This window comes from Mus caroli, unplaced genomic scaffold (assembly GCF_978045245.1).
Source record: "Mus caroli unplaced genomic scaffold, Mus_caroli_1 scaffold_6, whole genome shotgun sequence".
In the NCBI taxonomy this organism is placed as follows: domain Eukaryota; kingdom Metazoa; phylum Chordata; class Mammalia; order Rodentia; family Muridae; genus Mus; species Mus caroli.
The window spans coordinates 49,069,953-49,097,515 of record NW_028227261.1 but is presented as its reverse complement, the minus strand read 5'-3'; the positions used below and the strand labels follow the sequence as shown (position 1 = coordinate 49,097,515).

The 27,563-nt window shown below is 51.2% G+C and overlaps 2 protein-coding genes across 4 annotated transcripts in view; one reads left to right on the top strand and one right to left on the bottom strand.

Annotated features, from left to right (window-relative positions):
• Usp24 (ubiquitin specific peptidase 24) overlaps positions 1–3,567 on the top strand; it is a 124,425-nt gene extending 120,858 nt beyond the window's left edge. For both annotated transcript variants that reach the window (XM_085839125.1, XM_021159480.3), the window contains exons 66-68: positions 338–424; positions 754–864; positions 2,770–3,567. In XM_085839125.1, coding sequence (XP_085695251.1) covers positions 338–424; positions 754–864; positions 2,770–2,832 — 261 coding nt within the window. In that variant the 3' untranslated portion in view covers positions 2,833–3,567. The remainder of the gene's footprint in view (positions 1–337; positions 425–753; positions 865–2,769) is intronic.
• A 2,740-nt stretch (positions 3,568–6,307) lies between these two features.
• Pcsk9 (proprotein convertase subtilisin/kexin type 9) lies at positions 6,308–27,563 on the bottom strand. 2 transcript variants are annotated; one of them, XM_029476190.2, is made up of 13 exons: positions 27,107–27,563; positions 22,628–22,819; positions 20,648–20,771; positions 18,305–18,438; positions 18,017–18,158; positions 13,911–14,107; positions 13,081–13,143; positions 12,740–12,923; positions 11,381–11,554; positions 11,003–11,151; positions 10,469–10,646; positions 8,655–8,836; positions 6,308–7,528 (listed from the first exon to the last, which is right to left on the bottom strand). In XM_029476190.2, exons 1-13 carry the CDS (start codon positions 27,350–27,352, stop codon positions 7,316–7,318), a joined length of 2,178 nt encoding a protein of 725 aa, XP_029332050.1. In that variant the 5' UTR covers positions 27,353–27,563; the 3' UTR covers positions 6,308–7,315. The 2 variants fall into 2 exon arrangements, with proteins under 2 accessions (XP_029332050.1, XP_021015141.1); XM_021159482.3 differs by lacking the exon at positions 13,081–13,143 and having other exon boundaries at positions 27,107–27,561.

Sequence of the window (27,563 nt, the reverse complement as noted above, 5' to 3'; positions counted from 1 at the left end):
TAATGTCTGAGGACTTCAGCACAACACTCACACTGGACTGGCACACAATTTACAACCTAAGAGTGACTTATTTTTTGAATTCTCCTTTTAATATATTTGAGCCATGGTTTTTCACAAGTAACATCTGTCTTAGCTTTGAAGATGAAAGATAATAGGCTGGTACGCTGCGTTGAGAAGCAGTGTTTCCTGTGGGAAGCAGGCAAACGCTATTCCGTGAGAACTGAGGTGGCAGAAGTCTAGGTAGACTTGCACCTCTGGCTGCTACAGGTTGGTGTGCGAGATAGGAACTGTGTACTGTGGGGCTTACTTGTCACCTCTGCCTGGCCTTTGTCTCCAGATGTCAGAGCATTATTGGACTCCGCAGAGCAATGTCTCTAATGAAACTTCAACTGGAAAAACCTTTCAGCGAACCATCTCAGCTCAGGTGAGGCGTGTCTGATCTGCTGGACTTTAGAACCCTTGTGCCAGGTTTTTAAAGCCCACAGCTCAGAGAAGAGAAGGAAGGGTAGGAAATGAGGTACAAAAGCAGCCATTGGGTTTTGTATAAAGACAGAGAGCTGGTGTCATCAGACCCAGTGCAAACACATCAGCCAGAAAAAAGAGCCTCTGCAGGTTGGTTGGTCAGTGGGGTTTGGCAGGGCAAGGGTATGTTATAAGGTGCTTTGTTGCTGAGGTACCACCAGAGGTCAGTAACGAGTAGTTGCTGCTCAGAAAAAGCCCCTAACTTGTCTTCTTGTGTTTGAATCTATGCAGGACACATTAGCATACGCCACAGCCTTGTTGAATGAAAAAGAGCAATCAGGAAGCAGCAATGGGTCCGAGAGCAGTCCTGCCAATGAGAACGGAGAGCGACACTTACAGCAGGTATCTCTGGGGTCTGCCTTCAGCTAAAAGGGCATCATTTGCTCCTAAGCATTCCAAAGATCAAGAAACAGAAGGCCTTGCTCTAGAAAGTTGGTATAGAGACAGGCCAGCTCCGTCCTCCGGTGCCGTGACTGAGAAGCGGGGGCTGTGCACTTACATAGCTGAACAGTGCCGCAAGGGGAATGCACCCCGCCCGGGCTCTAAGGTGTCTGCTGCCAGCATGCAGGTGGTCTGTACACTTACTGCTGTCTGGCTCTCCATTCTGTCCAGTTGCTGAGAATCTCTGTTGCTTTTCCCAGTCTACCTAGAAACATGAACTTAAAAGTCCCATGCAGCCTGAAGGACACCTACGTTTTAGGGGTCTCCAAATCCTTCAAGATTAGTTTTATAAAAGAAAGAAATAGGGGAGAAAGTTTGGTTACTCGTGATTGTAGGAAAGAAAAAAGAGAATCAAACACATGCTTTGTGGGCTGTGTCTCCTCTGGCCCACGACCTTATATCACAGCAGCCTCCTCTGAGCAAGGAGGCAGCCAACCACCCACGGGCGAGTGAACGCAGCTACAACTGGAGATGCCTCTTCCATAAAGCTTGCCTTTCACATCCTCACAACTACATTGGCAACTATTCCTCTCACTTTACAGATGGCTGGTGGCCCACGCTTGCAATGTAAAATAATGTAGGCTGGTTCTTATTCATCATGAAAATGGCCTTTCAGACCAGGGCTCCCCCACTGCCGGCTCTCACACATCAGCCCCATACTCTCTGCACTGGTCTCTTTCTTTCTAGGACAGGGAGGGATGTTTCATCTCAGCCTTCTCTCTACCCAACTTGATAGAACTTTATCTCCCATCCTGAACTCTGTTCTCCATCTTAAAACAGTCAGCTCTTGGCCTCATCCCCCTCCTCCTCTTGTCACCCCATAGTTGGGATGGCAGGTGGCCTGCATTTCTCAGGACTTGTCCTAGCTGCCAGCAACAACAGGTAGTACTGCTGGACTCCATAGCAGTTCCCTTTGGGCTTCCTCAAACCCTCCTCACTGACTGTTCCTCTCGGTCTCCTTGGTCGCTGCTCTGCACACCTCCATCCTGTAAACAGCCTCCTGGCTTCCACCCCATCCACTGTGCAGCTCTTAAGCTCCGAGGTGGACTTCTTCATCTTGGCTTGTCTTAGTTTGCCCAACGCCTCACTTCCCTACCAAAGCTGGTGCTTCCTCAGCATCTCATACCCCATATGTAGCACCCATGTGTACCAGGCCAATCCCCAGCCTCTTACTTAGCACCTACCCATCGATTCTTTCACCCATAAATAAATACCCATTTCTTTATGTTCTGTGCTCTCTGTGAGAATCTTCTGCGTGTACTGTGGCTGTTTTCATGTCACATTCTGAAACTTCTCAGTGGTCTTCCTTCAGGATTCTCCATGTGTGCTGCTTGACTTGACCCCACAGACCTCACTCCACAGTGTTGGCTTTTAGTTTATCAGACATGCTTGTTCCTTCCACAGGGGAAGTCTCCTATTCTCCTCATTCCTACCTCAAGTGAGAGTAGTCCCAAGACATGGGCTGGGTCTTCAAAACCAATTATTAAACATATAAACCAAATCCAGCCCACTCGGTTACAGAAGGAATGACCTAACGGGTAAGGAGTGACTGTGTGGTGCGGAGAAGGAAGTGCAGCCTGAGGCCAGTCCCAGGGCTCTTCTGGTGACTTAGTAAGACCGTATGGATGCAAATGCTTTGCATGACCATCATAAGGTGCAGAAGGAGTCATAGTTAGCATTGTATTGTCATCCTTTCTAATAAGCAGAATGAAGATGTTCAGAGCTATAAATTACAGACGCAAGTAGGAAGGCAGTGGGGAAACTGACTTTAATTGTGGGAATCTTAACTTCCTTTCTTCACCACAGGGTTCGGAATCTCCCATGATGATTGGTGAATTAAGAAGTGACCTTGATGATGTTGATCCTTAGAGCAGTGAGCCCAGACAGGATGCTCGGCACCTTTCGGGAAACCAGAATCTCATCGTTGAAGGCCTTAAATGAGCCTTGAGTGGGAGCCAGGAGTGGGAGGAGAACCGCGTGCTCCAGAGTTGAGACTTCTCTGGCCACTAGAAGGCTGGGAGCTATTGGGAGAATTCTGCAATGTGGACCAGCTGTCCCAGCATCTACATGTGCATTGACACATGATTTTAGAAAATAAATCTGGTGGCAAACTTGTGATTCATGGACATAGGAGAGTGAGGAAGAGGGATAAAGCTGTGGCTCTCTCTGTGACACAGGGAGAAGAAATGGGAGGGAAAATTATTAATCTGCAGTAACATTGAATAGGAATATCCAATTTACAGTGATGTGAAGATATGTGGTAAAATTCTTTCTGTTGTAAAATAGTAATGAACCCAGTTTACACAGGCCTTTGTATTTAATATGTCTCCTCTGTACAGAACCCTGGTGTCTGGTGAAAGCCCTCAGCATGGTCTCAGACCTTGATGACAAGCTTCCAGCATCAGAAACTGTGGCATTGTTAAGCTCTTTGAGGGGTTCTCTGATTCAAGATTGACAAGAGCAATAATAAATTTACAACAAAACAAAAGCTATGTTCTCCAGAAGAGTAAGGTGTGTTCTCTGACATCAGTCAGTAAGGACTGATGGGTTGTTCCCAAAATAGAATTTAAAACAACAATTAAAAGCACTTTATAAGTTTATTAAGTTTGACTTCATAAGACTATCCTTTTTAACGCTTGGAGACATATTGAATAAACTAGTCTTAAGTCATGTGATCTGCAATCATTTGCTTTGCTTAAGCATAGTCTCTGTGGCCCTCATGTTGATTGTATATTGAGTTAAACACCAAGGCTGGGAACTGCTGCCCTGTGAGATTCAGCAGAATTTTACTGCAGAGAAAGAACTCAAGATTCAGTTTCTCCTTAATGTGACTAATACTGAAAAGGCAAGATTTAAAATGTACTTTCTCTGAAGTAACTAGAAAATAATTAAATGCCATCCATGTAGTTGTATTTGCCAACATGACATCTCTCATTTATTTGAGGCTGGGCTTACGTAGCCATTCCCTGTGTTCTTTACATTTTGTATCTTCAGTTGCTCAGTGTCAGCCTTGTTTCGCCTTTAGTTCTGCCTTATTTTCCACTTGCCATGCACAGAACTGGGGGAGCCTCTGGAAGTGCCAGGCTGCCACTGTCAGCTAGATTTGCCAAGTCAAACAGGCACAGCCAGCCCCTAAGTGCCTTTTTGGTTGCTTTTGCATTGTGAGGACATTCGGCAGGCAGGTCACAGTCCCTGCTGTGTGCTTCAGGGACTCTTCATCTCACTGTAGATGTTCCGTGCAACCAGCTTCAGTTGTGGGTTCTGTAGCCTAACACAGACCAAAGCCAGCTTTGGCCTGACTCACAAAGATGGTCGGGACAGCATGGAAGAGCAGAGCTGTGTCCTCAGGGAAACAAGACAGGCAAGTGGCAGAGCTGGTCAGATGCTGGTGTTCTTACAGTTTTTGAATGTGAGGGACTAAAGTTGATTTTGAACCCCTGGACACCCATCCCATTGTCTCCCTTCCCAGTCCACCATCTCTTCACACCCATGCTTATAGGAAGATTGTGTGGGACCCGCATTGAAACGCTGGCCTTGATACATGGAGGAATATCATTGCCAGCAACTGCACTCAGGAGCCCGAATTCAGGAGTGAAATTGCCACTTCTAGTCAGCCCCTTATTTCCTATGGAAACGACGCCTTCCGCCCTGCGCCTGCTGTTCTCACATAAAGCTGAATCAGGGTCGCCGGCACTGTTCACGTTGGTCCATCTTCTTCCTTTGCTGCTGCAGTGAGCATCCTTCCACGCCATCAGGAACCACTTGATTTCCAACAGCTTCAGTCCACTAACCTTCTGAGGACTTTTTTAAATGTAGTACCACAAAGTGACAATTATGGCAGGCCTGCCTTGAAAGAATTGTCATTTTTACTGCCAATTTTTGGATGAAGATGTTTTTATAATCTTTTACAGTGGTCTGCAATCAAGCAGGAATTGCACAATTGACTCAATGCTATGTGTTCTCAAGGAGCTCCTTCAGTCCAGGCTGACCTCCGGACTGCCATCCTGCCCCTAAGGCACCCGGGACAGACAGACGAGCCTCCCACAGGCAGCTCCTGGAGCTCCCAGGTGGCCTCTCATGGTCACCTACAGCTGAGCTGTAAGGCCCGGAGCCTGAGCCACCAGACTCACCTGGCTCACCCCACCCTCCCTGCTAGCACCAAGGCGTGTACAGCATCTTAAGCTTGGAACAAGCAGACTGGAATTTTCCTCTGCTACCTCTTGTGTACAGAATCTTGTTTATAAATTTCAAAAGGAAGTAGATAAACTAGGAAAGACTCTGGATTCTAAATTTGGTTCATGTGTGGTGGAGTTCTTAGCTTCTAAGAGTATAAAATAAATTTTTCAAAAATGTAGAATTGGAGTCTCACAGACTTTTTCTCCAGATGTTAGTCTGGGTCTGTGGGGGACACTGGGGAGCAGCGTAGACACACCTGGTCCCTTCCTGGTGAACTTGCACTGACAGTGGGCGGGGGTCACAGTGTGGTTGGGCTGTGTGGCCTCCCAGCCTTCTCTGATCTAGGACCTCTGTCTGTGTACCATGTGGTCAGGGCCAGCAATCTTGGGTTCAGGGCCTGTAAACTCAGCTTTCAGAAACTAAGTGTCTTGCATTGGTCAGTCATTCCTGGTAGCCTGCATTGTCCACATAGGTCCCACCCCTTTACTGCATCTTCCCCCTCCCTGTAGGGCAAACCCTTCCTGCGCATTCTAGGTGAATACCTGCCTACATCTGCAGGAGCCAACTGTACGGCATCAGACCAACCAGTTGATGGTCACTGCTGTGGAGGGAACAGGCAGAGGACGCTGAAGGCACAGGTGCCAGTGGCTCTGATGCCAGCCACTGTTGTGACATTTGAGCCGTTAGCATCTGTCAGCTACAGTGCTTTCCACGAATGACACTGATGTGTAGAAAACCATTTGGAGACTTGGCAGATCCATTGTGTAGACTGTATAGAGGGAGACCATGCTTAAGACAGTGACCAAAGGGGTCCCCACTGCATGACTGGGATATTTGCACATTGCACACTGGGAAGAGATCTGAGAGCATACTTCATTTCAAATCAGGGGCAACTATACACCACAGAATCGTGAGCGAAAGAGTCCATAAATACTGTTGAGACCCCACCAGAAGGATGGCAGAAGTGTTGGGAGCTAGGAGTGCTGGTAGGCCCCAACGAGTCTATAATGCTGGAGGAAGCAGGCCCAGGACAAAGTACTCTGAAGCATCAGGAGGCTACAGGAACACAGTTGCTGCATTCCTAGAATGGGCCCACTGCAGGCCTGTGCACCCTACCATTTGGCAAATAGTTGTACCTGGTAAGCAGGCAGCCTCTGAGTCGGATGCAGTCAGTCACGTCAGCTGCTTTTATTCTGAAAAGTCACTACATAATAAAAACTCTACAAAACCCTGCATAAATATCAAGTTACAAAAGCAACACAGGTGGAGGAAGCTTACTATAAAAAGACAGAAGAGGTCAAAAGGATAGAGGTGTGCTGGTCAGCTGGTGTGACCTTGGTACAGTCGCCCTCTGTCACTCCAGTCTCCACCTGATCTGTGGAACTGGGGCTAAGGGAACACAGGTCCAGGAACAAGCCATAGCCTGTCCTCTCGCTGCCCAGCCTGGTGTTATTCAGGGCCAGCCACTCTGGATTTATGTCCTGACATCACTGGCTGTGTGACATCGCCTCTCTGGTCCTGTCTCTTCCGTCATAAAATGAGGCCAGTCAGTGCACAAGGTAGTGGATGGGGTAAGGTGCGATAAGTCCTGTATGGTTCTCCAGTACAAACTGAGAATCAGATGAGGGCTCATAGCACATTATCCTGAGCAGGGCCAAAGCCCTGCAGCAGATGAGGACATCTGGAAGATAGATGTCTGGCCTTACAGCTGGATCCACCCCTGGAGGAGTGCAGAACTGATCTGCATTTAATCAGGGAGCCCAAAATGGTGTCTGCAATGTGAGCTGGCTGTGAGTTGACTATCCTTGTGGCTTTCAGACTTAATTTTCCAGTCTGGTACTTGGTCTTTGAACCTCCAAGGATCTCTGTCCATTATGCTCTTCCTGAAGGACAAATACACCCTGGAGGCCTGAGAACTGAGGCCTTGCAGCGAGCATCCTCGGGTTCTGGTACACTGGAGCAGCTGGCCAGAGCCAACTACAGCCAAATGGCTTTGATGGCAGGATGCCAAGCACAGGCCCCCTGACAGTGAGGGAGGTGCTTCCATACACCAGGGATGGGTACCCAGGGAGAGACACCAAGTTCTCCCATCAGAATCTCCCCACCTTTGGCTACAAGAGAGGCATGCAGGCATATCTCTGCACCCAGCCTCAGGCACCATCCCTGCCTGAGGCTGTCACTGAACCCAGGAGGCCTTTGCTGAAGGCCGGCTCCGGCAGCAGATGGCAGCAGCTACTGTGGCTTCTCCACTGGTCCTGTCTGCTCTATCAGTGTCATGGACTCTTGCCACACACAGGTTGTCCACGCTGTAGGCTCCCAGAGTGAGGGATGCCCCAGGGAGTACATTGCATCCAGTCAGGGTCCATCCTGCTTCACAGGCCACAGTGACCTGCCAGAGTCCAGAGGAAGACAGTGAGGGAGACGGCCTATGTCGGAGACTTGTGGCTGTCTAAGCCAGCTCCACCGCCTCTCAGACCCAAGCAGGGTTGCACCCAACAGTATCCAGCATGCTCTCCTCCCAGGGCAGACATTTAACTCAGCCACCTTCACATCCCCAAAGTCGGTACCTCCCCAGCCTTCCATCCTACTTAGTGGTAGTTCAGAGGCTCAACAGAAACCCTGAACCCATTCTTCCCCATCACCTACATGCATCTCTGGTTACAGAATCTCCCCCTACCTCCCACCCCATCCTAGGCCCTTACGCCCTGGACCTGGAGCAGTGCAGGGGCCTGGATGATCCTGTCACCCATCTTAGCCTTAGCTGTTTCCTCTACCAGGAACATTGTTCCTAGTGGTGGCCCCACGGCTTGTCATCCCAAGCTTGTGCAACGGTGTCTCAACCCACCCCTCTGCCTGTTCCATTTTCCTCCACATTAGCCTCTTGGCACTCTGGAACTTGCTTTGCTTACTGTCTTCTCCCACCAGAATGGACACTGGTGGTGGACCAAGCAGGCACCTCCGCCCAGCCTGGAGCCAGCCTCTCTGGGTGCCTGTGCTCACTGATACAGTGGAGCTGAGATTCCCCTTCACAGAGCAGCGTCTAGCCTCACACTGGCCGCCCCCAGAGCTGTATAGAGGAGGGATACTCCTGCCTCAAGCTCTGAAAGATCAGCCACTGGCCTCAGACTCTTCCCAGGGCTCTTCCTTCCCCTCAGCCTTGACTTGTTCAGCATCTGCAACACTGTCCAGACTTTGCAGAGTCTCTGCAGCCTCCTGGCAGGTTTGTTTGGTAAATAACCAATCAGAAAGTGCTCAGGCACACACGGGCTTTCTTTCCCACTTGCCACCATCACACATGCTCTCACAGAGCAGCAGGGGTGGACAGCAAGCCTTGTTTAACTGGACAAGAGTGAAACCAGGCCTGCCTGCCTGCCATACACAAATGCACACATGCTGTGCCTGCAACAGGAAAAGCTGCCTAACTCATCCTGTTACCCTGACACATGGGACCCCCTCAACACAGGGCAGCACACACACACAAGACCAAGGTACCCAACCATCCCCAACTCCTTCACCTGCTCTGAAGGACCTGAGATCCCATGCTCCTTGATTTTGCATTCCAGCCCTGGGGCATGGCAGCAGGAAGCATAGACACTGGCCGCCTGGTGGCCAACGCACTGGCCAGGCTGACGTCTGGACCTCAGCGCAGGCTGCCTCCGGACACTAAGGTCTTCCACTTCCCAATGGAAGCTGCAGCCTAGAACAGAGAGCATGCAGCTCAGACTCTGTAATTTTGTGGACTTCTTGTCTTTCTGGTCCCAACTAATGTTCTTTCTTTGAAGTCTGAAGCTTGGGAAAGAGAGACAGCTCGGAGTAGAAATGGTGCTGGCATCAGGATCCCTGGATCCTCACCTCTGCCACTGACCATCTGAGGGGCTGTGGGAGAGCCATGCAACCTCTTGGAAACTGACTTTCTTAAGAAATACACCGTCTCTCCAGCCAGAGAAGGGGGTTGAGGGCATGGTACAGGGCTCCTCAGCCTGAGGTACTCAGAGCCTCTGTGAGTCCCTTCCCTGTCCTACCACCAAAAGTTATGGTGTGAGCCAGGTCTGCATGGGACCTGGGACTCTAGTCTTGGAAGTAAGAGACACACCACCAGCTACAGAACCATGCACAGTGGTCACGAGGCTATGCTAAGCCTTAGGTGCCCTTCTGTAGCATTGAGAGTGCAAGAGCACCCATAGAGATGCTATGAAGATGATGGAGGCCACGTGTGTCATCCCAGCAGATAACCTATTTATTGCAAGGACTGCATCTTAGGGTGTTAGGGACTACAGTTCTCTCCGCCCTAGCTACAGGAGCTCAGTAGAGCCACTCTACACAGAGGGGTCGCTCCTTAGCTCAACAATTCTCAGCCTGTGGGTCAAGGCCCCTTTGGGGGGGGGGGATAGAATGACCCTTTCACAGGGGTCACTTAAGACCATCAGAAAACATAGACATTTACACTATGATTCATAACAGTAGTAAAATTATAGTTATGAAGTAGCAACGGAAATAATTTTATGGTTGGCAGTCACCACAACATGAGGAATTGTATTAAAGGGTCGCAGCATTAGGAAGGTTGAGAGCCACTGGCTTGCTTAGCTGATAAGTGGATCTCTGCTAGGCTGCAGATAGGGAGGGTCAAAGGTTCTCCTGGCTCCACACATGCCCTGGGTCTTAGCTGTTGACACTCAAAAAAGCAAATGAGAGCCCAGTATGGATGCAACCAACAGGTCCAGGGAGCCTTGCCTGGTCCAGGCTGCAGCCACCCACTGTGATCATCTGCCCCCTAAAGATCCAGTCTATGCCTGGGCTTTGCCAACCCCACCCTTCACTCCAGAACCTTCTGTGGCTCCCCAGCCTGTATTCCACCAGAATCTGCCACTGAGCGAGCCTTCCTCAGGGACCTTCCAGCCCTTCAAGCCCTGCCCAGCACGTATCCTCCATCCACGCAGGACTGTGTGGCCTCCTCCTGACCGGAGAGCCACCATCCCCTAATGGCATGCATGTGTGACATGCACCCTTGCACTTCATGATGAAGAAACCAAGTACAGAATGGTAAGGAACTTGATCCCACTACTGAGTGCAGAATTCAAACTGAGTTTCCCCCCTTAGAGACACGCCTCAGAGCCTTCCCTTGGACAGTGTCGGGCATCCCCTCCCTGTGCTCCACATCACCCCACCATCATCACCCTCTTTTGCAGACGGAAGCTAAAGAAAAAGAGGATCCCACTACGTGGACAAGATGGCGACCGGCTTAAAATGGGCCCCAGGTCTCAGGCTCAGGAGGACCATGGTCTGGAGTCAACAAGGCCTCTTTTTTTCACAGCTTGGACTAGACTCCTACCTGTGAGAACATGGTCCTTCTGGTGGCAGTGGACATGGGTCTCCAGGCCAGCTCTGGCTGCATGGGTGTTGTGGATGCTGCAGTTGGCACGGGGAAGCAGGCAGCATCTCGCAACGGCATAGACACCCTCACCCCCAAATGCATTGAGGGCCTTGCAGACCTGCTGGCCCCCTATGGCCTAAGAGTTGGAGAAGAACAAGAACCAGTGAGAAAGAGCACAGGGCTGGGACAGAGGTACACGGGCACCTAGTTGGGACCCTTGGAGCCCTTAGCATCTTGCTTATCCCCACTACTCTAGACAGGAGTCATTTGCCCAGGCCTGAGGCAGACTGTTCTGTCTCCAGGCATCTCCATCATAAAGCTTCCAGCAGAGACGATGGGTGGCTAACACCCCAGATCCAGCCCCAGCCCGGGACATTTCACAGATGCTATCCTTAGGAACTGGCTCTCCTGGTCAGGTGCTGCTCTCCAGCCAAACTCAGTGTAGGCTAAGACTGGTTAGGGGTAGACAGACACACAGACAGGGTCGGGCACCTCAATCCGATCACCACGACGCCTCCCGCTCCTGGAGAAGCTGGAGCAGCTCAGCAGCTCCTCTTCTGGAGCACAGCGGGCTGTAGCTATAGCTGTTCGAGTGGGCCCCGAGTGTGCCGACCACACCGTCCTACAGAGCAGCTGCCCGCCTGCAACAAGGCCCAGATGAGCGGGGTCTTAGGGTGGAGGGAGCACCCACCAGAGATGTTAGGGATTGCCTCAGTTGATGGCAGAAAAAGAGGCTTCAAGCTGGCTGTTTTCCCAGGAAAATACCATCAAGCCTTTTCAGTCTCTGCCCTCAAACTGCAGCTAAGGAAAGAAAACCGTCCTGTGAGGGCCAGGGCAGGGGCTGGGTACCCTCCCTGCCATCCTGCTCACCTGTCTCATGGGTGCTGGGGGGCAGTGTGGCCACCAGGTTGGGGGTCAGCACCTGCTGGTCCTCAGGGAACCAGGCCATGTTGATGACGTCTTTGGTAGAGAAGTGGATCAGCCTCTGCCGCAACTCGGCCAGGGTAAGTGCCGGCTCCCGGGTCAGCATCAGAGCCACAATGCCTGGAGGTACAGAGTCACAGAGGGCGGTGGCTGGCCCTGCTTCCCAAAATATAGGGCTCCTGCCAGGGCATGCATCAGGAACAACTAGAACTCCAAATGCTTTCTGGTCCATCTATTTGTGTATCCTTCCCTAGTAGACCCAGTGTTCTTCAGGCCATTGTTGGCGGTTGGCCTGGCGCTGCTAGGTTACTCAAATGCTAAGTGCTGCCCCCCCCAAGATCTGGCTGCCCCCAACAAGATCCTCACTTACAGTGGTGCTATGTAAACTTTGCTCCCCAGTTTAAAACTATCAGTTAAATAGAAGCTGCTACAACCCATGACTGGGGAGAATAGAAAGAGGTAGAGGTTCAGTTACGGGGTTGGGGGGTCACAGGTAGGGACCTCAAAGAAGAAGGAGAAAGAAGAGTGAAGGTGGAAGAAGATGGAGGAAACAGGAGGTCTCCACTAGACACGATGGACCAGGAGCACATGCTCCAGTGAAATGCCCCCCTCCTCGCCCCTGCAGCCTCCAGATGGGACGGCTGGAGCAGAAGTAGCCCAGGAGAGATTCAAACAGCAGGTACTTGGGTACCACAGCTAGAAAGTAGATAGTCTAGCGATTAGTAAAACAGATTCAAGGGTAATCCTCAGCAGTTGTGCAAGAGCTGATTAAATAATCCATAGGATTGGGGGACTGGCCAGGTCATATTAATAAATAGTAGAGTTTATTAAACTCCATTTACAGGACCTTGTGATAATCTGATTCTTAAATTTCTCCCCAAAAGCCTATATATGGAAGGCTTGGTCGGCAGTCTGTGGGAGGAGACAGAAACTTTTGGAGGTATGTCCTAATACAAACAGATCATTGGGGTGCGGGGGGTTACCCTTTCCATCTGCTCTCCAGGCACATGAGGGGAACAGTTTTGCTCTACCACACACTCCGCACCATGTCATGCCCTAAAACAAAGGTGCCAAACGACCATGCTGAGCCTTCTGAAACCATGAGACAAGATAAACACTTCTTCCTTTAAGTGAGTTACCTCAGACACTGCACCACACCAGCAAAGCTGCTCACCACAGGAGGCCCCGTCTGCTCCCCCTCACAGTTGCCCTCAGGCATAGGCGCTGACCCAGAAGGTCAGGGCACAGATCCTGCTGCCTGTCAAAGGGCTATGGTGGCAGGATGATGGTGGGATGGTGACTCACCGGCCACGTGGGCAGCAGCCTGTGAGGTCCCACTCTGTGACATGAAGCATGTGCTGCAGTCACTGGACGCTCCGATGATGTCCTTCCCGGGGGCAAAGAGATCCACACAGCGTCCAAAGTTAGTCCCCAAAGTCCCCAAGGTGACTGGCTGGTCCTGGGCATTCGTGGCCCCAACTGTGATGACCTGGCATGGTAAAGGAGTGGGTAGCAGAGAAAGCCCAGCGCCGCAATGGGAGAGGCAGGTCTTGCCTCTGGACTAGCCAACTCCAGTTTCCACTGTGGCCCCCTGAAATGCCATCACCTGTGAGAAATGCAGCTCCTCGGGGGGTTCTGCATCTCACCTCCGCCAGGGCTCCCCAACATTTTCCAGACCCCATTTCCTGAATCCTCGTGGAGCCCAGGTTCTAGGGTAGAGACCAGGTAGGAAAAGGGACCTACTATCAAGCCGCATGGTACCATAAAAAGTCTAGAGCGGGCAAGACAGCAATGTTAAATAAAGCAGCTGGTAAGCTCTGGTGGTCAGGGAGGGAAGGCTGGGTTCCATGAAGCCTTGAACAGGGACAGGTGTCTCCCCCTTCTGCACGTTCAGCACTAATCATTCACTGCATAGCAGATGCTCTGCAGGTGTCCCCCGGATGAGGATGGGACCACTGGACTGTCAATGCCTCCAGAGAGGCTTCTCCCAGAATGCACCTGCCACAGCCCCAGACATGGTAGTTAATTACATGAGCTCATCATATGAGGGCTTTAGGGGCAGAAGTCCTCCCCAGTCTCGCTAGGGTCAGTTATAGGTAGGGAGCCGATCAATGGGTGGGGGAGGCTAAGGGACTGGACAGGACAGTGGGTCTGATGCATAAATGGCTCAGGGGATTGTGGGTGATCTAGGGAAACAGAGGGGGTGGGGAGACCACTGAAGGTGCTATTCTGCCTTCCAAGGGACAGAAGAGGGACTGGATAAAGCCCCAGGTCCTGAGAGGGGGAAAGGAGAGAGAGATGGCCAGGATCGTAGGTATGGCTTCCTGGGTCACAGCTTCCCACAGATGTTGGAATGGGGAAGGCATGAGTCCCATCAGGGTTCCCGGTCTGGGAGCTCTAAGCACTTTCAGTCCGGGCAGCTCGGTCAGCAAGGGGGCCATCTTCCCTCGTTCTGACAGAAGAGCTCAGCACCTACCTCTGGAGCAGAAGCTGGGGAGTAGCGGCAGGCATCGTCCCGGAAGTTCCCAGCTGCTGCAACCAGCACCACCCCAGTCCTTGCCAGGTGCTGGCAGGCAGTGTTGAGGATGCGGCTATACCCACCAGCCAGGGGCAGCAGAACCACGAGTGGCCCCGAAGGCTGGATTAGCTGACTCTTCCGAATAAACTCCAGGCCTGCCAAAAATCACCCAGGTCACCTGCTAGAGAGGTATACATTCCTCCTCCAGCTCCTCCCCTCAGAGACACAGTGTGATCCGTTATTTTGTGGTGGTTTGGTGCTCGGATGCTTAACCTATCTGAATGCTGCCTTGGAAGTATTTCATGTATGACTGACATTTAAGTCATTTACTCACTTTCTTTGAGTAAAGTGGATAGCTCCCATAACCTAATCTATCTATTACCTAATCTATCAAATACCTTGAAAGAAAGCAACAGATCCCAAGAGGAACGGAATAATCCTGCCCCTAGGTTAAATTTAGACTCAAAACTGAAGGAGCTGAGTGTTCCCCAGAACTAGATGGCCAGGCATTATTTCTGCAAATATCACACACTGATTGCAGGATGTAATGGCTATTCTTGATTGTCAACTTCGAATCCAGATGCATGAGGTAGGAAGACACCTTTAATCCAGATCTTTTGAGTTGGGAAACCCCACCTCTAATCTGGGTCATGCCGTCTGCTGAGAAGCCTATCTAAGGTCATGGAAGAAGGCAGCTTTTGCTCTTGGCCTGCTTGTTCTCATCTTGCTAGCAAGTCTACCCCTCTGCTGGCATTAGAGCCTGCTTCCTTGGGATATAGTGAAGACCAGCTGAGACATCTAGCCTCACAGACTGAGGAACGCCTGGATGCTTGGACTTCCCATTCACAGCATTGTTGGATTAGCTGGACTTGTAAGTCATTCCAATAAATCACACAAGCATGCACACATTCGCACACACATGTATGGAGAGAGAGACAGAGACTCGTTTGACAAGTTAGGTTACTCTAGATAGCCCTACCTAGAACATGGAGAAAGCAAGCTAGAACTGAGTTGGAAGCTTGCTCCCTGCTGCCGAGCTCTCACAGTCGAAGAATGTGCTGCAGGCTGGCTGAAGATAGAAGTCAACAGACTTACCCAGCTGTAAGCCTTTGAGTTCAATTCAAACCTGGCCAGCGGCAAGTGCTCACTGGTGTGGCTATCACATGGGTAAACAACCACTTTCTGGTTGGATTTAAAGCTCACTCCACCGAAGGGGATTGGTGCCTGGTATTGTAAACCTGGCCAAAAAAAGCATGGCTGGGAAGATCATAGGCCCCAGGGCAAACACAGCACTACTGGCTTTGCTAAATGATCATATTATTAAACCACCTACTAAATGTTCATGTGGGTACCCACAGATTTGTGCTACTCTCAAGTTTGGTCTTTATAAAGTGGAGAGCAGTTAATAAAGAGACTCATAACTGGGTCGGTTGTAGTCACAGATGTCACCTACACCCCTGTGTCCACATCACTGCCCCTTGCCCCTTCCTGGTGTGAGAAGCCTCACCTCAAAGTTCTGAGGGTAAGTGACCATGAATGCTCAGCCATAACAGGACATCCTTATCAACCCCTTCTCCTACAGGATTCAAGGAACACCAGAGGAGAGAAGGGGAGAGGAGGGGAGGGGAGGGGAAGGAGGGGAGGGGAAGGGGAAGGGGAAGGGGAAAGAAAGAATGTAAGGACCAGGGGTGGCAACAGTGCTGCAAATCGCTGTCTTCTGAACGTGACAAGGCCACTGGATTCATGACAGTAGCCATGTTACCTCACCAGGTGGTAACGCTCTATCATAGATGACAGAGGGACTCACGAAGCCCACCCTAAAGGAGCTACTAGGAGGTTACTGCTCCCTGGGGCAACGGTGTTGTTTTTTTCTCAGAGGTACACTGTTAAGTTGCTCATGTTCCTGTAAATAACACTCTTGCTAGCAACTGTACTGAAACTCCGTGGGTCACAAAGCAGGCTATCAAACAAGAGACAGGAAAATCGATGGGAGACTGATTGGAAAGAAGAGGGGGTTCATCAGAGGGTAAGACAGGTTAAGAAAAGATAATAGGGGAGTAAAATGACCAAAATATACACACATATGAATTTGTCAAATGAATAATGGATTTAAAATTAAAACCACTAGCCCTAAAAAAGGGAAACATTTCCTCCACTTTTCACTTCTCCAGCTTCTCAGAGAACCAAAATGCAAGCCACTAGGATCCTCACCAGACATTGTTTTATGCCTTTCCGAAAAATTCCTAGGCCTCCAGAAATGAGAGAGCCTCCTTTACAGCTCTCAGGCTTCAGAAACCTCCATGTCTCTCTGAGGACTGCTCAGAGGCCCTCTCACCACACTTGAAGTTTTGCTCCCAAAATAATCAGAGACCACCCTGGCACCCACTCACAAGCTGCCAATCTACCCTGCATAAACAGGGCAAGTGCTATTTATATCAAGTCGGGAGTTAAAGATTCCACAGCACCGCCCATGACTCTCCACTACGAAGACGTCATCCCCCAACATCAGCAACACTCTGTCCCCCCACACTGAATGAGTGTGAAGATCAATTTTGCCAGTGGCCTGCTCTATTTAACTCTAACCCTTGCCGGCCTGTAAGCTAGAGACCCGAGTTAACCACAGCTGGCCTGGCCTAACAGCTTCGTTCCTGTTCAGGCTCCTGTTCTGTTACACGGTGTGAACAAGCCAAGCTCTCAGAACCTTCTGGATCCAGGTGTCCCCGTGGCTGAGGTGGGAACTGGAGACCAGGACCATATATGTTAAGTGTTGGTTGGTGAGACCCCTCACACCAGGAGGAGGTAAGGGACACAGAAGTGCACACAGGAATATTGGTGACATTCGGGATTACAAATGGCCCCTAGCTTCCGTAGACCTGAGCTTAGACCCTTACACCCCTGCCCCAGCTTCATACAGAGGAGCCTAAGGCTGGAGTAGCAGCTCCTTCATGCTGAGCCCACTCCACCCTGGACTGCATTAGGGGCTTTCTACACACTGGTAGGGACAGTTCTCCTGCACGAAGCCCTCCAGAGGCCAGAGCCCGGTCTGGGTGAGGACTTCTGAGCAATGAGCGGTCTCTTTCTACACAGTGGCCTTCAGTGGTGGCAAGCTGGACTGAGGTTGATCAATAAGTGGGTAGGACAGACACGAGAGCCTCCTGATGGGACAGAAGCTATTGCTTTAAATGTGTCAGTGGCTGACTGTGCTCTAAAGTCCCAAGCATGTGGCTGGAAAGATGGCTTAGTGGTCAAGAGCACTTGATGCTCTTGAAGAGGACCCAGGTTCAGTTCTCAGTACCTGGTACACATACACACATGCAGACAAAACATTCATAACCATAAAATAAATCTAAAACAAACAAAAATAACTGAAGTCCCACTGATAAGCCAAGCTGGTTCCCTTATCCTGTGTGGGCCAGCTCAGGGCCAGCATCTGACTGGTTGGTGGCAGTCAAGCCATTAGCAGCTCCATCCCCAGAGGCTGGCAGGCTCCCACCGTGAGCATTGGCCAAGTCACCCTCTGTGGCTGGGCTTACTGTTTAGCCATCATCTCATGCCAGCCTCGGGATCACATGCCAAGCCTCACACTCTGCCCAGCACGCTGAGGTACAGTGAGCCAGCACTACTTCACTTCCTCTCCCCACCTACATACTGAAATTCTAGGCTTCTGGGTCCCTGCTGGAGTGGACTGATGGAGTAACCTGCAAACATCTGGAAAGATCCATTGCACTTCCCCTACCAAGAAGGTGTCCCGACTTGTTGGTAAACACACAGATAGGAAAACTGGCTTCTACCACCTTGGGGCTTTGCAAATCTACTGCAGGTGACATGTGACAACACTGTAAGAGCACTGACAAGGGAGCAGTGCAGACTGTGGGAAAGCACTCACCCATAGACCTGCTGGACTGAGCCCCACCTCCTCCCAAGCCTCAGTTTCCCACCTGCATTCTTGATCTCGGGACCCTCCCAACTCTATCTCTCTAAACTGTGCATGACAGAGACTCCCTAACTGTGAGACCTTGCTCCCTGCTAAGCTTTGGCTGGGTAGAACCCAGAGTGTCACTCACCTATGAGGGTGCCGCTGACTGTGCCCTTCCCTTGACAGTTGAGCACACGCAGACTGTGCAGGCTGGTGCTCTTGGCCACACCAGCATCTCGGCCGCTGACCACACCTGCCAGGTGGGTGCCGTGGCTGTCACACTTGCTCGCCTGATCAATCAGCACGGGGATCACGTGAGAGGGTGTGGACAGACTGACATAGTGCCCCACAGATGGCAGTACTGACATAATGCTCCAGGGGTGGTACCTCTGCCCACCTTCACCCACCTCTGAGATGAAGTGAGAGTCACACTCACCTGTCTGTGGAAGCGTGTCCCATCCTCCTCCGGCACGCTGTTGAAGTCGGTGATGGTGACCCTGCCCTCAATCTCCCGATGGGCACCCTGGATGCTGGTATCTAAGAGATACACCTCCACCTGGCTGCTTCCATCTTCCCATGGCAGCCATTGTGGGAGTGAGGAGAACAGTTCCGGGGTTAATGCTATTGCTCACGTACCGAGCTGTCTGCCACCCCACGCATTAGACAACTCATGGGAAATCTCCTCAAGCTGCATGCTATTGAATCTTACAGCAAGGAGTGGGTGGCACAGAGAGGGCTAGGAACTGCCTGTGACCTGTAGCTGGTAATGACAGAATCAGGAGGTAAACTGAGGTATCCAGTTCCATGTAAAACAACAATAGGACCATTCAGAACACAATATTGTGGTATAAGATAAGCCAACCTCCCAAACATACGCTCTTCCAGCTTACTAAGGCAAGGACTGAGAAGACAGAAAAAAACTAGCAGGACTGCCTGACATCCTGGCTGCCTGACACATTCCCAGGAAGGAAACAGGCTTCTAGTCCACAGATGCACCTGCAAGAGCCTGGTAAGCCCATGGGCTATTTCTTCCCTTGTTGAGTCTGGGTGGGAAGCTCGCTATGAGCCTGACACCTGCACCTTCCCTCCCAAGTGGGTGAGATTCTTCAAGAAACAGGCACAGAGTGAGCACTACATGAGACCCTTAGGGGGTGTGTGTGGCTGTGCAGGCCTGGTGGAGGGGGCCTGCAGAGGGTAGCATATGTCTGGTTCCTATAGAAGGAGAGCTAGGAGAATGGAGGAGAGGAAGGAGGAGCCCAACGCGGCCACACTCACAAATTCCCAGCCACTAGAGAGATGGTTCAATGGCTACAAGCATTTGTTGCTCTCAGAGATAAATTCGGTTCAGTTCCCAGCACACATATGGTGGCCAACAACTATCTACAACCGCAGTTCCTAAAGACCAAATGCGCTCTTCAAAGCCTCTGCGGGCACTGCCTGCACATGGTACATATATACACGCAAGGCACATGATACATATACATACATGCAGACAAAACACACACATTAAAACAAAAAAAAAATGAATTGTTAAAGAGTTCTCATCCTGGGGTTGGGCATACAGTTAAGTCTTTGAGTACCTCCTAGCAGACCTCAGGCCAAGTTCAGTCCCTAGTAGGTATGGTAGAGGTACAGGTCTAAAAGGAACCTTGGATTGCCCCTCCCCGCCTGTGGCTGGCACAGAGAGCTCTGTGGCCACCCTCAGGGGCTACCCTGGCTGGTTGCATAACTAACCCAGCAGCCTGAGAAGCTCAGACACTCCCAGCTGCCAGCCTCCATCCATCTTCCGAAATCCATGCCCCGTCGATTTAAGCAATACATTAACCTTCCTTACATACTCGAAGGGGACAGACACTTCAGACTCCACAGAACCTCTGGTTCTTTTCCAAAGCAGGTGCCCTTCAGCCTTTCTCAACTTGATGTCACCCACAATCCTACCAGATCCAGACCACCTTCCCAAGTCTCTTTCTCCATCTCTGAAAGCAAGACACACTAGGCAGACTGTTGGCAGATGCAGGGAACCTCCAGCAGGCTGATGATACTTACTGGTGATAGGGGCAAGGTGAGCTGGGATATCTAAATGGGAGCCATTGGCGTGAGTAGTGTCTGTCCTGCTGAGGGGTCTGTCCTTGTCTACAAGACTGGGTATCGCACAAATGGCGGGTCAGTCAGGTTTAGGCTCTTCCTAGAGCAGAAGTGAAGCAAGAGGGGCCAATCCAGATGGAAGGTGTGGTGGTTTGAATAGGAATGGACCACATACACTCATGCGTTTGAATGCTTGACCCATAGAGAGGGGCACTACTAGGAGGTGTGGCCTTGTTGGAGGAAGTGTGTCACTGTGGAGGCGGGCTTTGAGGTTTTATATGTTCAAGCTACACCCAATGTGGCAATCTCCTTCCGCTGCCTGTGGATCAAGATGTGGACCTCTCAGCTCCTTCTCCAGCACCATGTCTGCCTACATGCTGTCATCCTTCCCTCCATTACGATAATGGACTAAACCTCTGACACTGTAAGCCAACCCCAGTTAAATTATAAGAGTTGCCGTGGCCATGGAGTCTCTTCACTGCAATAGAACACTGACTAAGACAGGGAGAGATGAAGCCAACACAGATGAGAAGCTGGAGGAGAGGGGCATTTGAGGGAAAACTCTTGCATTTCTGCATGGAGCAATGGAGAGAGCACAGAGAGGTCAGTGCAGACTCTGGAGCCCTGAGGTGGGTTGGTAAGGGGTTGGGCAGAGCAAAACAAGTGGAGGCTGTAGGCTTACTGGAGACCTTACCAGGGGAGTGGTCTTCCTCTGTCTGGTGCCATGCTGGAATAATTCGCTCCAGGTTCCATGGGATGCTTTGGGCGAAGACAAAGGAGTCTTCCTCAATGTACTCCACATGGGGCAACTTCAGGGCCTACAGAACCAGACAGCCATGTACTTAGCTTCAAAAGCCCTTCAGCTAACAGCAGCCCACAGCAGCCCCACCTGACTGTCCACCTCCCCAGCCTTCACAAAGTCTCCCTCCTGGGGTCCAGAAGACAGACCAGGGGCCAGTGTCCTCATTTCTCTCTGGCTGGGGAGCGCAGTGTTCCTTAACTCCAGCCCCTGAATCTATATGCCTACTTGGAGGGTTCTCTATTCCACTCTCTGGATTCTGAGCTCCACATCTCCCCTGAGAGTCAGGCTATGCCTAGCTTCAGGGATGTGGTCAAGAATCTTAGTACCGTCACTCTCCAGTCAGGATACCAGTGCTGGCCATGGGGCCTCTGCTCCTATCCCTGGCCTTTGCACTGGCCCTACAGACCACAGCAACCAGCCTCCCAACCTCCAGTGTGTTTGACTAACAGGAGGCATCTGCATCAGTTTGAGAGAGGGGCCTGCACCCTGCTCCTTAGCCAGGCTCACACATCTACATCCTCAGATACCACGTCCTTCCTCTGTGCTTCAGTTTCCTCTCTTCACCCTACTCCTAGAGGCCCAAGGCATCTCTAGATGCTTCAGTATCCCCAGGACTCCTACCCTCTGCCAGTGTCTTTACTTAATATCTGCTTAAACGCTCAACAGTCAGCTGGTGATGTTGGCACCTGTCTGTAATACAAGCATCCCAGAAGCAGGGGTGGGGTTATCACAAGTGAGAGGCCAGCTTGGACTACAGAACAAGACACTGTCTCAACCTATCCCTATTCAAAAAAAAATATTCCACAGTCTCCACTAGTCCTCAAAAGATGGCTCCCATCACCCCATCTGGCTTATGGATAATCGTGGGAGAGAGCGGCATCTGCTCTAAATTAAACAAACTAGTGGGACACTGAGCTGAGGCCAGTGCACCCTTTGAGACTCCGGGCTCAAGTTCCTAGAGCAAATTCTACGGCCCCCTGTACAGAGCTTGTTCCCCTGACCAGCAGGCACCTGCCGGTCCCCTGGCACTTCAGGTATCTTACTCATTCCCAACTGCACTGAGCACACAGCACCAGCTAACTGCTCTGGCATCAACCACCCATCCAGTTTCCACCTTTGCCGTAAGCTTGACGGAAAGGCTCAAGGCTGTGTCACAGGCGATGCTTGGTAAAGTGCAGAGTGCATGGATGGGAGGCACTGATTTGATGTCCTCCTGCTCCGTGGCATGGCCCATGCCCCACTGTCATTTAGTAACAAGATCTTAAGTCAGTTTAAACCCTGAGGCTAGCAGGGACCTGAGGCCAGAAGACCAGGTGCATGTGCAATGCACACTGGAGGCCTGGGCAAGGCCCTGAGCCCTGGGACCCAAGGGTGCGCAGGGGTCTGAGAGTACCCAGTGGAGAAGAGAGGTGAGAACCTGGAGTGCCAAGATGGGGAGAAGACAGGGAGGCCAGGTGATAGCCTGAACCCCTTTTACCTTCTTAGCAAAGAAAGGCAACATTCAGAGGAGTGATGGAGATGCGCCACCTGTCCCAAACGAGAAGAATCTGACACATTTGACACCTTTGTCACCAGCATCCCCAGGCCTTGTCCCTGCAGGTTCTCACAGGCAGTAGACAAACCAGAAAAGTATACTGGCAGGCAGGGGTTCTGCTGCTAGCTGCCTTGTGATCCCTCTGTCCTCCTATGTGTAGACACAGCATGGGGATGTGGCCAAGTTAACTCGGCAGTTAGTTATTCAGGGAACCAAGAGCCACAGGCGCTTACTGGTCCTGCCTCTCAGCAGTGGGCAAGGCACACTAAGGTCAGTTGAGACATGGACATGGAAGTCCATCCTTCCTGGAAAGTCCCACGCCCAAGAAGGTGGCTCACCAGGCCCAACAGGTCACTGCTCATCTTCACCAAGAAGCCAGGGAAGAGGTCATAAAAGATATGTAGAACCTTGATGACATAGCCCCGGCGGGCAGCCCGGGTCTGCAGGCGGTGGGCAGTTTGTTCAATCTGTAGCCTCTGGGTCTCCTCCATCAGCACCACAATGTAGGTTCCTGGCAGCCTCCAGGCCTCCTGATCCCCAGGAAGGAAGAGAAGCAGAGAACATGAGGACCCCAGTGGACCCAGCATGACCTCATCTCAGTGTAGCATGCATATCACAGATTTTCCCCACGTTGTCGTGTTGCATGCACTCTGTTCCTGTAGAACTTTGTTTCCCTGGGAGGAACATCTCTGTCTGCCCAAGGAATGCCTCAGGAAGGATCAGGATCCTCCCCTCCCCCTCCTCCCTCCCCTCCCCCTCCCCCTCCTAGCAATGTAGCTTTAGTGCATTCAGCCATGAGACCTTCTGTGTCCTGAGTACATCTGCTGAGAATAATCGTAAATAATGTGTATATTTTTCACTGTTTCTCTGCCCATGCTTTGAACCCTGAACTATCCAAATAAACTCTCCACAGAACTCCAATAAAAGGTTCTTATGGAGTGTAGAGGCCCTGGCTTTGTTGAATCTTGAGTTGCACCAATCATTGGTGGACTGAAACGTGTGGCACCCAAACAGGGCCTGAGCAAAACAGAGGGAATCTAATGAGAGGTATGCAGTTCTGGTAAACACACAAACACACGGGAGCCCACACCAGGACACCAGGGTAATCATGGACGCAAAGCCAAACAAAAGAAAAGACTACAATGTGCCTACTGTGCAGAAGAGGGGGAAAGCATGGTGGAAGGGGCAAAAAGCAGATCTCTATAGCCTGTCACAGCACATGGACATCCTGCTCCTGGCTGCCACCATAGGGCACATTACACATAAAGCAATGGAAAGGTGTTTTGTGTTATTTTAAACAAGTTCATGGGCAGGGAGAGGTGGGCCCATTCAACGTCCAGCCCCTTTTAATCTGATCACCTTAGCTATTCAGCCTTTGCAAACCACCCCTACCCTAAGCACAGAGAGAAAGCACCAGATAGACCCTTCAGAGAGACAGAAGTAGCCAAGCCTTGCCTGAAGCCTTCAGCTCCCCTCACCCCATTCCCAGTCTTCTGATTCTTCCAATGATTCAGAAGACAGAGCATCCTCTACTAGCCCTTCCTCTGCACCCCTACTAGCCCTTCCTCTGCACCCCGACGGGCTGATGCATCTGCATTATCCTGGGAGGTTCTGTTAGCTCAAAAAGAAGGATCCTGGGACATACCTAACCTCCTTGCCTCTTGTATCTCCATCCCCTTCAATCCTTGAATCCACCACCATCATGAAGAGTTGACGATGCTTTTCCTCAGTGAGGAATACATGCAGAGGATGAGCCTGTTCCCTTCCCCATACGACACTTGGGGGTTTTAAACATGCCATGCCCTCTTCTGAAGCTAAATCTCCATATGGCTTTGGAATTGTTGAAAGGGACGGCTGAAGCAGACCACCTAATACCCCATGAGTGGGACACACTGGCCAGGACTTGTTTAAAACCTGCTAAATCCCTTCAGTTCAGGACTCAGTGGCATAAAGAGACTGTTAATCAAACAGCATAAAATCAAAATGCCAAACCTTCCGATGGTAACCAGCGCTGAGCAGCTTGTGGGGTTAGGACAGAAGATAGGGTTTGAGAGGCAAATGTGTTATGACCATCAGACAGTGAATCAAATGGCTCTGCTATGTTAGAGCCGAAAAGGATTTCTATGCCTGAACGGGTGATGATATAATGGCCTTCAGTGCCTACACTTCACTGCTAAAGGGGGAGAGGAAGCATCTTGCCCAGGGCATTACTTTGATGGATAGAGGTATTCCTCCCAGGAGGCTAAACAGTATTTTATGGGAAGAGAGATCACACAACAGGATAGTGTGGGAAAGTCAATTACCTCCAAGCTATATTCCAGTCCTGCCTGCAGGTTCGGAGTGAAATCAGAGAGATAGAATAGACAAACTGTATATCAAAGGGACCAAACTGTGACTAAACCACAAATCCCCCAGCGATGCAGCTATTTGTGCTACTGGGGTGTACACATGTTCAAACGTGGTGGTCAGCAGGAGGAGAAGGTATGGGCACCAGGCAGCCTCCATATCACACCCATCTGTTTACAGAATCCACGGCCTGGTCACTCAGCTGACACTGCTACCCAAAGGCCTTCCTAGTCACACCTCCGCGTTCAGTGATCCATCCAAGGTAATTCCCTCCTTTCCTATCCCAACACCTCTGATTTCCTCCAGAAGCAGCTCAGAGAAGACCCAAATGCTTCAGGCTTTAATCCCATCTCCAGTATTTACTGGCATTTGACCCTGAGTAAGTGACTCAATGTCTTGGAGCTCCAGATAGCTCTTGTGTTGCAGGGCCCATCACACTCCCAGGATACACCTACAAGGGTACTCAAAAGAGACAAGTGTGCACGGCACCTGGCTGGGTGCTTGGCAAATGGAAATGGGGGAGAAGATCCGTGGAAGGAGCAAGACCACACCTCCATACAGAGAGGGGAGAGCCAAGGGCAAGGGCATGAGAGCAGAGGCGCGCCTGCGCAGAAACCTTCCACGGATTTCCCAACACCCAATGGCTGAAGAGCAATGTTGAAGCTTTTCCTTAGCCTTGACTTTAACCCACTCTGCACCTTCACCTCCTACAGATGCACCTTTGACCAGAGGACCTCTATCCAGAGCCTTTTGTTAAAGCCCTCGGGGTCAACTGTATTGGGAATTCAAACTTCACTTGCATTCTAGAAAGGGAGCAATGGATAGTGAGGAGTTAGCTCAGGGGTCAATGCAGCAAATGTCTGATTATCCATATATTCACCCCGATGGAATGAGTTGAAAATTCTTGATAACCTTGAGTCAGATCAGACCTAAGCTTTACCATCAAGTGAAGCACAAAGGACCTTTGGGGTTCAGAACAGCTCCCATTTCAGAAGTTAGCATAAGGACTTCAGACACTTGAGCCTTCCTCTTCCTCCGCCTTCCCCAGCTCTGCGCCTCATTCCTAACACGCCCTCTCTGGAAGATTCCCACGCCACCTTCGTTCGCTGAGCTTCCAGTGATGCTTCAAAGCTCAGTCTAGAGTGCCCTCTGCCAAACGAAACGCTACAGAACTGCGAAGGTGCTCTGCAGTGGAACGAACTTTCCGGGAAGGCAGGGTGCACCTCCTTTCCCCAGGTCCCAGTATCTCATGGCTAGATTAAAAAGATTGGACTGAAATTCCTCGCCAAAATTATGTTCATTCTAAATTTTAGTCCCATCAAACATTCACTGAAAGAAAGAATGAATGAATGAATGAATGAGCAAATTTTAGGATGTTCCTGAGTCCCTCAGATACACACTCACTTCTGCCCTCTCATCTCTCAAAACAGGGAACTCAGTATTTCCTGTGCTCGTTGCTTTGGGGGCTGTGGTGGCTATAACTCCCTTATTTGTTTGCGGCAGGGTCTTGCTATGTAGCCCAGGCTGGTCTTGATTTCACAATCCTTCTGCTTCAGCCTCCTGAGAGCCAAGATTATAGGCATGCCTGGCTCTAAAATGTCCTTTCTTACCCTGGCTGTGACTCCACATCCCTTTAGGCATAGAGCTTGGGGAACGTTGGGAGGGGTGATTCGAGTTGAGAACCTGACACCTACCCAGCAGCACACTGGCTGGGGCTAGGTCTCTCTCAGAAGCCCATTCTCCCTTCTGCCCCAGTAGCAGTGGCCAGATACACCCCACTGCAGCGGGCCATAATTCCAAATTTCCCTGGTTACATCCGGAGATCACCCCTGTGGTCACCAAAGGACCTCTATTTCCCATTTAACAAAAGACCAAGACAGAGTAGCTGTCCACCCAGAACCGGGTGAATGACTCCAGCCTCCAACCCCAAGACTATTTCCAAGCCGGACAAAAAAAACCTCAATGGAACCCTGGGAAGATTCATTTGGAGGGAACTGCTCAAGCAAGAGCTTCCGGTGGCTCAGAGCCAGAGGCAGATATGCCCAAGAAGCTGACCCCGCCCACCCACGCATTCACCTACCAGTGCTCCAGTCATGCAGCCCTGACACCCTTCCGCTAGATCGAGGCCTACAGAACCCCAAAAGGCACCCAGGATGATTGCTGAATGACCAGTTGAGAAAGATGTGCCACTAGAGTTCTCAGCCTCCCGATGCCACTTTACCTTTTCTGCATGACCACACCGGTAGCCTGCTACCTGCCTCACACTTTTGGAACCAAGCCCCGAAGTGCCTTTAGCACGTGGCCTCCCCCATCACTCTGTGCCACAAGGTGCAGCTGAGCACTAGGTCTTGCCCCCGCCTCCCGCACCTCAGGGCTGCACTTAGAGACCACCAGACGGCTAGATGAGCAGAGAAGACCCCCGAAGAGCATCACCCCAACCCCGAAGCAACGCCGTTGCTTGGCACCCATACCTTGGAGCAACGGCGGAAGGTGGCGGTGGCCACATGTGCGGCCTCATCAGCCAGGCCATCCTCCTGGGACGGGAGGGCGAGCATCAGCTCTTCATAATCTCCGTCCTCGTCCTGGGCACCAGCGCCCGTGGGGCACAGTAGCAGCAACAGCAGCAGCAGCGGCGGCAACAGCAGCCACCGCAGCCACGAAGAGCTGTGGGTGCCCATCGGGGCAAGGAGAGGTGCGCCCGGCCTCGGGAAGGACATGGACGCCTGGGACTCGGGGCACTCGGCTCTGGGGCTGCGGGCCGTGATGTCCCTGGGGAGCCAAGCACTGGCTCAGTCCTCTAGCCTCAGAAAGAGAGAGAGAACGGGAGCCCACCGGCAGCCTGCGCGTCCACGTGAAGGTGGAAGCCTTCTGGGGTGTGGGTACTGGACGCCTGGGGGCCGGGAAATCACGCCACCCCGAGCCCCATCG

Bases quoted from the DNA above. Each gene is read 5' to 3' on its own strand.
- Pcsk9 (XM_029476190.2), bottom strand. From the start codon at position 27,352: ATGTCCTTCCCGAGGCCGGGCGCACCTCTCCTTGCCCCGATGGGCACC. The intron at 8,837-10,468 runs GTAGGAGTCTAG...TCTCTGTTCTAG, and splicing joins GAAGGACCATGTTCTCACAG to GCTGCAGCTTCCATTGGGAA. The intron at 7,529-8,654 runs GTGAAGGAGTTG...GGACTCTGGCAG, and splicing joins TCTCAGGTCCTTCAGAGCAG to GTCACTGTGGCCTGTGAAGC.